The sequence below is a fragment of the Babylonia areolata genome, chromosome 23 (genome assembly GCF_041734735.1).
Source record: "Babylonia areolata isolate BAREFJ2019XMU chromosome 23, ASM4173473v1, whole genome shotgun sequence".
Classification (NCBI taxonomy): Eukaryota; Metazoa; Mollusca; class Gastropoda; order Neogastropoda; family Buccinidae; genus Babylonia; species Babylonia areolata.
The window spans coordinates 7558759-7569211 of NC_134898.1; the positions used below are offsets into that span (position 1 = coordinate 7558759).

The following is a 10453-nucleotide window of genomic DNA, read 5'->3' on the forward strand; positions in this document are numbered from 1 at the left end:
ACAGTCATATAGAGCTGCATGAATACTACCTCTTAATGAATTAAGAAAGCTAGCATCAGCAAAATATGTAATTAGAGCAAATGTTACAGAAAATTCTGTCAAAACTGAGATTAATATACGGTCTTGACAAACTTTTTTCGAAACGAGCAAAACAGAACAGAAATCTGGAAACTATTTCTACATACGTGTCAGATACTATTAATCAAATGTTGATCCACAAAATGTTGCTCTGATTATGAGCACTTCACCAGTTCCATTATGGGAATTAACGGGAGCAGCTTTTGATATTGTGACATTAAGAAAGATGAAAATCCCAGTATACTAGCTTCTTTAGTCAAATCACACTTGTCTGAAACATACCCCCACCACTTAAAAATATATACAGACGGTTCTGTTCTAGAAAATCAGTTTGCTGGTTCTGGATATGCATTTCCTTCTTTGAAAATTGAAAAAGTCATATTGGAAAGGGCTTCTCAATTTTTACAGCTGAATTAATTGCTGTCCTTATGGCATTAACATATCTAATTGATCTGCCCCTAAACGTGATTAATGCTTTATTTTGTGTCGATTCAAAATCAGTTCTGCAGTCTATCAAATCAGGTTGTACGAACATTAATTATAACATCATTTTTTAAATAAGATTTTTGTTTCACTGTATTCAAATGATAGGAACTAATATTGAAATGTGCTGGATTCCCTCACACTGTGGGCTGTTCTCTAATGAACGTGCAGATCATCTTGCAAAGCATGGAGCTAAAAACGCTTTAAATGCAGTTGAACTTCCTCATCGTTTATCATCATCTGAAATGTGTAATATTGTAGAAAGAAATATGCAAAATTCCTTTATATCTTTAGAAGTTAACACTTCTGCCTTATTAAATGCTAAAAGAACTGGCAGGGCTGTTAAGAGCATGGCATTTAGGTTATTACTAAATGCCCCATACACAAAATATTGTGAAAATACTGAATGCGTTTGCAAGGGACGTTGAATGGTAGAGCATGTTTTAACCTGCTGTTCAGTAATGAAACCTTGTTTGCCTCCAGGAATTGCAGAACACTTGTTACCAGTTTCAAATGTTAACATTTTTTGGAAAAAAGTTATATGTTTCAAACTGTTCTTTATTAAAGTTAGCTGGCTATGTGTTAAATAGTCCAATTGGTTGTTTATTGTAGGTCCCCACACGAACCTCTTTTCAAATAATAATCTGCAGAAGTAGTGCATACAATATTTGATTATTGATAATTTTTTGGTCCTAATCCTGCTTCCCCCGTCCCGCCTCTCACACACACCCTTCCAATATTATGTTTTTCCTTTCTCCAATCACTGCCACTCACCCTCTCCATTTTACATTTTGTACTCTATCTTTTCCACATTCTGTTCTCTCTCTCTCTCTCTCTCTCTCTCTCTCTCTGTCTGTCTGCTTCTTCCTTTCTTAGTCCCCTCCTCCTTACCCCCCCCCCCCCCCACCCCACCCCCCCTGAGCCCTCTCCCCCTCCCCTCCACCTTAACCTCCCCCCTTTTCATTCGAATATACAGAAATGTTGATTTCTAATTAATAATAACAATTATCATTATGATAGAAATGATAATAATCCAAATGATGATAATAATATAATTTATTTTCAGTCTAATATCATCATCAGACTATAAATAAATAAACAAACGAACAGTTGAATGTGGACAAAACCAAAGTAGTGATCATAGGAACTAAACAAAACTCTCTTCCATCACAACTGACACAATCAAACTTGGCAGTATATCCATTGGACAAGACAAACTCACACCTTTATGTTTGATATAGATCAGGAAGAAGTAGGAGAGTTTTTCATCCCTATGAGATTTAGTTCATTCTGTTCTGTAATATTATTTAGTATTATCTTTCCTAATGGAAGAAACATTGTTACTTTAAAACAACATTCCACGGACATATCCATGGACCTACGGGCTGTGCAGAAAACTTGGCACTCAGATCCTTGTAATCATGTCACTTGTTGAAACAACAGGTTGCACGCACATCAGCATACCAAGTTTTGACTGGAAACAAAAACTCCCCACCAGTTGTCTAAGGGAAAAAACCTCACAGAACTCGATTCAGCAATCTTCCATTTATCTGTAGAATAACTTCCCTAAATCTAAGCCAGTTTAATTTCTGGTAGAATACAAAAATGTTGAAACAATACACTTGGCGCCAGTTATTTTGCTGCGAAGATGTTGGCAAAGCAAACGAGATGGGTAGTTACGTCACTTGAAAAAGTGCTTCAGGAAAATGCTCCAAGTGGTTCTGATGATGAGTGAAGCCATTAAGAAAATAAATATGAATACAGAGAAAATGAAGATGATTTATGTGAAGACTTACTCATTACAGATGAAAGTTAAAATAATGAAGAAGGTGACAATATTGATGGGATATGTGTTGAATTCTGTGTTGAATGTGACAACATGTGCTTCTCGTCATTTTCTTTTGCTTGTGTGTGAAGCTGAATTTTATATCAGTGTTCAAGATTAACTCTGAATGTTTGAGGCGAGTGAAAGTTTAAATTATTACATTATTTTGTGATATTTTGATACACACTGTACTCATTTTGTGCAGAATGCAAGTTTTGCTATTTTCACTTCAGGTGCCATTATTTCCTTGCACAGCGAGTGTAAAAGAGGAGAAAAAAAACAGTAACACAAACACAACAATGTGATAGAATAAAATAGAATAGAATATGTCTTTATTACCAAGTGTACCGGGATCACAAGGAATATTGGGGGTGGGTGGGCGGGGGGGGATAGTACATAACAAGATACGAACATAAATCAAAAATCATACACAAACACAGATACAGTAGAAATAAGATACATACAAGTGCATATCAATATAAAAACTTGTGCATACTCACGCATGTATGCACTGCACGCGCGCGCGCACACACGCACACACACACACACACACACACATTTGAACAGAAGCTGCATATTACATGTTAATGGGGCTGATGACTAGATATTCAGGTAGATGGTTGTTGGTTGCACAATTCTATTTATCACACTGGATTTGTTCAAGAGACAGGGCATTGACTGCTTTGGGGAAAAAACTATTGGCGAAGCCATTGGTTTTCGTCCTTATACTTCTGTACCGTCGACCAGAGGGGAGCATCTCAAAAATCCCAAAAGCTGGATGTGATTTGTTCTGGCTGATTGATTTTGCTTTTTTGAGTGGCAGCTATATGTCTTCTAGAGAAGATAGATCAACCCCAGTAATCTTGGTGACAGTTTTTACGATTCTGTTAAGGGCTGCAACTTCTGCCTTGGAAATGTTTCCGTACCAAACACTAATAGCAAAGGTTAGCACACTTTCAATGACTGCTCAGTAGAAATCAACCATGATTTCTTTTTTGATTCCAAACTTTTTGAGGTGCCGAAGAAAGTACAGGTGCTGTTGTGTTTTCTTAACAATTTTTTCCATATTTTTCTCCCATTTCAAATTGATGGAAATGATCAGTCTGAGAAATTTAAAGTCGTTGATGATCTCTACTTATTTGTCTTCAATGACAAGCAGAAAGATTTTTCTTTCCGATGATACCATACACTTATTTTGAATCTGTAAACAAAGGTAAAAAGTCTCCTCTTGAAAAGTATGAAATAGCCCTTTCCGGGTTGCACATGGCCACTGAGCACTTCGCCTGAGATGAAAATCCACCCATCTCGGGTACGCAGTAACAGAGTTAAGCAGGCTTCATTTATCATAGATTTTTTAATTGTATGTGGTAAATGTGCTTATTCATTGTCAAGGTATGAGAGTTGTTAACTGATTCCACTGTTAAAAATAAAAACATTTCATCCACATTATTGACAATGTTAATTAGTGACAGTTGTGAAATAGGTTGTTTTGTGTGTGTGTGTGTGTGTGTGTGTGCATGCACGCATGTGTGTGTGTTTTATTTCATTAGTGTCTACCAGGCACTTTTTTTCTCTTCCTTCCCCCCCCCCCCCCCCCCCCCTTTTTTTTTTTAAATCTGATATTGTGGACATCGCATCCTGATATGTTTACTTGTGTTTGTGCACAATGTGCAGCAGAATGTCTTTTTCCTCTATGACCTTCATCATTCATAACCTGTTTCCTTACCAGCATCACTCCTGTCCTCTCACCCCATGATAACCTTCCCCATCTTTCTGAAGACATGCATCTGTCACCTTGTGTTTGTTGGAACTTAATCAGTTAATGTTTTTATGTGTAAGTAATTAGCATGTCATGTTTTTACTGATGATGTTTAATGATTACCTTTTTCTGACTGCAGGGCAGGCATCAAATCCTGTAAGCCTGGAGGTTCAGTGGTGTACTCCACCTGCACATTGGCTGCTGTTCAGAATGATGGTGTTGTACAGGCTGCTGTTGAGGAATTGTGTGAAACCTCAAACATCGATGTGGCTGTGGAAGATCTTTCAGATTTCAAAGCCATATTTTCACCATTCTTCAGATTCCATCCTGGGACCAGGCTAGGCCTACTTGTGATGCCATCTCTGTTGAACAATTATGGACCTACATACTGTTGTAAACTTAGACGATTGCAATAGTTGTCATATTCATAATGGTTTAAAAACCATGGACAGCTTACATTGTATGTATTAAGTTGATCAACTGTTTTTATCAGTACAACAGATTGACTTTATTGCATATGCTAGAAAGGAATTGATTTTGTGATACTGAATAGTTAAAGGGTACATACACAAAGTGAAATAGCATCATGCTCTAAAAACCTGGCAAATGGGTAGATAATCACAGAACCTCACATTATATTGAACTTATCTGCACATTAAAGCAATTATATTGATTTACCCCTGAAAACAGAGTATGGGTGCATACATGGCAGGGTAAAAACGGTCATGCATGTAAAAGCCCACTCGTGCACATATGAGTTGCAGCCCACGAATGAAGAAGAAGATATTGATTTAAACTAACAGCATGGTGCAACATAGGGCGCCACTATATTGGGCGTAGTTCTCTAGAAAAGAAACAGAAGGTGGTCAGTTGTGACATCACAAAGATTGTTCCCAAAATCAGCTTCAGTATTGCTTGGTTTTGAATGATTGTGGGAAACAATGGAATTTCTGTGATTCATCATTTTTAAAAGCAGAAACAGTCAAATCATTGTCTCTGCAACATGTGCTTTCTTTGGGCACAATTTAATTGGCAAACATGTAGTTTCAACATTGGGCTCAAAACTTGTGTTGTTGACTTTTCAGCAGTTTGTTTTAACTCTCCTTCAGTAAACTTCTATTCAAAATTAAATGGAGCAAAATCAAAATCCATTCCAACACAGTCCTTCCACAGTGTTTTTTTTCTTTTGTTTTGGAAAGTGTGATATGTAATACAGGAGTTAACTTGTGTAGTTTTGTCTGCCCCAACTGTCGGCGAACATTTCGTGTGCAGATTGGACTATTCAGCCATCTGCGCATTCACAGATAGATTCATGAGCATCCCCCCCCCACCCCACCCCATCACCACCCTCCCCCCATCCCCCAGCTGGATGACAACGATGGTCATCATCAATCTCGATGGACACACACCACCATGTGTAGTTTGTGGTTATGCAAGGGATTTTTGTTGCTTTGCAAGGAAAGTGACAGGAATAAACAACAGGCTTGCTGGCTAACAACGATCTTAAGGTCTACTATGTTTTGAGTGAATCTACTACATTTTGGTGTTGAGCATAGCAGCCACATTTGGTCAGGTTGAAGATGAAGAATATGAAAAATCACAAGACTGGGAACAATATATTGAATGCTTGACATTCTATTTTGAAGCAGATGATATTACAAGAGATGAGAGGCAGCAAGCGATCTCATTGATGGTTTGCAGAGGTGAGATATACAAGCTGATTTGCAGTCTCTTTGCACTAGTGAAGCCAAGCTCAAAAAGTTTCAAAGAAATTACAGATAAAGTCAAGAATTATGTACAGCCTAAACCAGTCTATGAATGTCAGATAAACAAGTACTGATACAAATTCTGATTATATTCTTTTGTTCTTGTAACATGTCTTCTGTCTTCCATTCTTAGATAAAAGTTTAAACATCTGTTTACCAACATAATGTCTTTTCTCAAGATTACAAAAAATATTTTATCACCTTTTTCCCGTACTGCCGCCCTTCTAGCTTTACTTCTTATAAATATTCCTTGCATTTTTGTTTTTCTGAGATCAACAAGACTGTCCTTTTTATCCTAAATTTACAGTAACTCTTCCAGTGATTTACATATTTTACTTTCCAAAAACTCAATTTCCTCCTTTGTTTTTCTGCTTGTGTATCTTTTTCTTTTTTTTCTTTTTTTCTAGAACAATATTCCATTGACGTTTTTCTTATTTCCATTAAGAGGGTATCTAAGAGTAACTGATCAGATACAGTAAAGTGTATTTGTTCTATGGGAAATTTACACACTTCCTGTCTATTATACACCACAGCTGCATATTGCTCTTTTATTCTATTAATTGTATTATTTATGGTCTCAACATAATTTTTTTACCCTTAGAAGTGATGAATTAAATTTCCAAAAATTCCATCCTGTCTCTCTTCCCTCTTCCCCATCCCATCACCCCACACCCCCTCCCCTCCCCTCCCCTCCCATTCACCTCTCTGCTGTGGTTCACTAACATTTGAAGTCATGCCGACACGAATCCCCCCTCCCCCTCATTACCCCCATTTTCTTCTTGCCCCTTCCCGCAGTTGGATCTTTGACATTGTGTGACAGCATGCTCTCCCTGATCCTCTTGTCTTTGGTCAGGGTGTCTACTGCAGTTGTGGAATCCATTTGTGTGGATTTCTGATGCCACCAGTTTGTCTGCACATCATGGATAGTGTGATGGGCAGTGGGCTCATATACCAATAGGGTCTGTTGCAGCATGTATTGTAGCCCCTGCATGGATAATCATTGTTGCCAGCGATATTATGTGCAGCCCTCACTGCACATATTGTCGCCCTTCTGCACTGGTGCTGTTGTTGCTGCATGTATTGTCACCTCTACATGGATTGTTGCTGGAGACAATACATGCAGCCTCACTGCACATATTGTCGACCCTCTGCACTGTTGCTGATGTTGTTCTGTGCATGTGTCCGTGTGCGCACACACGTATGTGATTGCTGTGTGCTTGTTTGTGTGAGTGTATCCGTGCGCATGTATTTCATGTGTGTTTTTGAGATTAAATTTGTGTTTATGTACAGGGGTGTGTGGTGGAGAGGTAGCTGTGTGATATGTGTGGGTATATTTGGCATGTGTGTGAGTGTGTGTGCATGTTTGTGTGTGTGTGTGTTATCTTATCTGCGAGGGCACAACCCTTCAACAATGCCGTGTATGCTGTATTGTAAAAGTTACGTCACAACCTCTCACCCAGTGGGTTCAGGATCTTGAGTCAATCGTTAAAGTAAAGAGCGGATGGGTTGTAAACTGGTCAGGTATGGCTACTGTCATTGTAGTAGTCGTCAGTTTAACGTCTTCCACTTTAAGTGATATTAGACGGGGAAAAAAAAAAGGGGGCGGGGGGAGGGCGGAGCGTGGTGGTGGAAACGGTATTGGGCAGAGGGTGATGAATGATGTGTGTGTGCGATTATGTGTGTGTGTGGTGGGGAAAGATACAGAGCATTGGAAAAAATAAGACATTAAAAGGGGAGACAGGCGCAATATAGAAGGAAACGCTAACATCAAACAACTGTAACAACTATAACAAATGTCCAATTGGACTATGCAGCAAACCTCCTGCAATAGCAGATAACATCTTGAAATTGTCAAAAAATACATTCAAAAGAATTTCCCGAGAAGTTTGGTAAAAACGATTTCAGACAATGACATTCAAAGAGTATGTGTTTGCTTGAAATAGATTCTCCACATATGCATTTAACATCTCTGCTGAACTTTGTTATAAAAGCGTTCAGCTTCATCCTGTTTGATAATGCCTGAATTTGCCTTAATCTGAATAAATTACTGAATGTATTTGATTGATTGATAGATTCCGGTTGTTGAATATTATTTATACTTTTATTTAAAACTTTGCCATTTTGCTGGTATACTTCCCTAACTTTGCTCCATGATGCTTTTTCTAGTAAGCGGTACCCCTCTTGTACAAAGGCACATGAAGGTCTGTGGTTCCCTGTTGGTGTTTTCACCGTTTCTTGCAGCCCTGTCAGCCCATTCATTATATAGGAGACCAAGGTGAGAAGGAACTCGACAAAAAGTTATATGTGTTCCTCTCAAATTCAAAAGATGTACAATGTGACTTATTTCTATTATTATTTTGGACTTGTTCTTACAATTTTATGAGTTTAAAGCATATAATACAGATTTTGAATCAACATAAAATAAGACTTGTCATTGTGTGTGTGAGTGGCAGTAAGTGTGTGTGGAAGTTGAAGCTGTGACACATGCCCTCCAGTGGCTATCGTCCATCCATACGCCCAGAAACCAACATGCCATGATTCTAACTGACTCATACAGAACATTGAAAACGGAATGCGAAGCCCAGAGTGGCATAAGGCAATGCGCAACTTTCAGATTAAAAAACTCACATGGTCATACTGCCCGGGACATGTAGGTGTTAAGGGAAATGAGCAAGCTGACAGATTTGCTGGTAACGCAACACCGAGCGGCCTACATCTAGGAAAATCGGAAATCCTCAGAAAAGTCAAAGAATATAAAAAAGAACAGGTACAAGGCCATCACACCATCGATCGCCGCAAAGAAATAAAAGCAGAGAGAGGGAGCGGCCGTAAGTCTAACATGAAAGGTAGAGCACGATGCTTTGCAAATCAAACAAATATCGGCATCATTTCCAAACCAACATTGCGCAAATTTCTTCAAAACGGAACACAGTCTCTGTGGGCTTTTCCAAATACAATCGACTGAGCAACACACTAGACGCCACGTTCTTGGCATCAGAGATCTTTTCCCATCCCTCTTGTGGCCAATCAGTGGCAGCCTCTGTGCGTGTGTGTATGTTTGTGTGCATGTGTGGGTCTGTTTTTGAGTGCGTTTGTGCATGCGCAAGAGTGTAAGTGTACACAAGTGTCAGGAGGGTTCTGTGCACGTGTGTGTGTGTGAGGGGGAGGTGAAGGTGGGTTAGACGATGAGGTATGTGAGTGTATGCATGCCTACACTGTGCGAGCAACAAGATATTGGAACGTATATATATATATATATATCTTTGTATATATGTGTGTGGCGTTGGGGATGGGAGATATGGGCGTATGTATGTGTGCTTGTACAAGTAAGTGTTCATCTGTGTGTGTGTGTGTGCTGTGGAAGCTGCGATACATAGACTAGAAATGGGTGTGTGGAGGAGGGGGGGTAATGTGTGTGGTGTGTGTGTGTTGGAGCTCATGTACGTTTTTATGTATTTGACTGTGCTTTCATATCTGTGAAACTGCATGTTTGGTGCATATCTTATGCATGTGTGGGTGTATGTGTGAATGTGTCTTCATGTTTTACATTTATTTGCGTATTTATCATCATTGTTGTCTTTTTTTTTCTTTTCTTTTTTTTATTATTAATACCTTTTTTTATATTATAATTATTATTTATTTATTTATGTAAGCTTATCTATTATTTATTCACTTTTTTTTCTCAAGGCCCTGACTAAACGGGTTGGGTTACGCTGCTGGTCAGGCAGCTGCTTGGCAGATGTGGTGTAGCGTATATGGATGTGTCCGAATGCAGTGACGCCTCCTTGAGCTACTGAAACTGAAACTCTGTGTGGGTATGTGGTCAACTCAAGATTTTATTTCATGATGGTAAATTGAATAAGCAACAATTGCTTTTTTAGATCACACCATCAATGAATAAAAAATAATTTTTAAAAATAAGAATTTTTTTTTTAATGGGAAAAAAAGAAAAGATATAGGAGAGAGAGAGGAAACAAGCAGATGAAGAGCAACAATAACAAAATGCATATATATATATATATATATATATATTATAGATATATATATACAAGAATATTGTGGTAAAGAAATACACGTTTGCATTTCCATTTCACCATACACACACACACAAACACACACACACCACTGAACACAAATTCTCGGACACAATTACACCATGCCCATCTCACCCACATGCACATGTTCCCTCATATAGTGCAAAATCCTTGCGAACTCGAGCATATGCAAAACATGTCGCAATTAATAATAGGAATATTAGACTAACAGATCAAAATTTGTATTACTGTATTATTTTCAATGAGGTGATTCTTCAGATTTTTCTTAAACATGTTTTTATTCACGATACATTTCAGAGTGAGTGGGAGATAATTCCATAAATTTCCACCAGAATACAGAAAGCTGGATTTGTAAAGGTTTTTTCTTGGTCTGGGTATGCAGAGCATGTGGTTGTGTCTGTGTTCATTAGTTTTAAAAGTGTCTGCAATCTTTTTTGGAACATTTCCATACATAACATTATGCATGCAAACAGCTTTGTTGAAGTAC

At 38.3% G+C, this 10453-nt stretch overlaps 1 protein-coding gene across 3 annotated transcripts in view; it reads left to right on the forward strand.

Moving 5' to 3' along the window:
- The window catches only part of LOC143297851 (5-cytosine rRNA methyltransferase NSUN4-like), a 72414-nt gene extending 64607 nt beyond the window's left edge, over positions 1 to 7807 (forward strand). For all 3 annotated transcript variants that reach the window (XM_076610372.1, XM_076610373.1, XM_076610374.1), the window contains exon 6: positions 4285 to 7807. In XM_076610372.1, the coding sequence (XP_076466487.1) occupies positions 4285 to 4561 (277 nt within the window). In that variant the 3' untranslated portion in view covers positions 4562 to 7807. The remainder of the gene's footprint in view (positions 1 to 4284) is intronic.
- The last annotated feature ends 2646 nt before the right edge of the window (positions 7808 to 10453 follow it).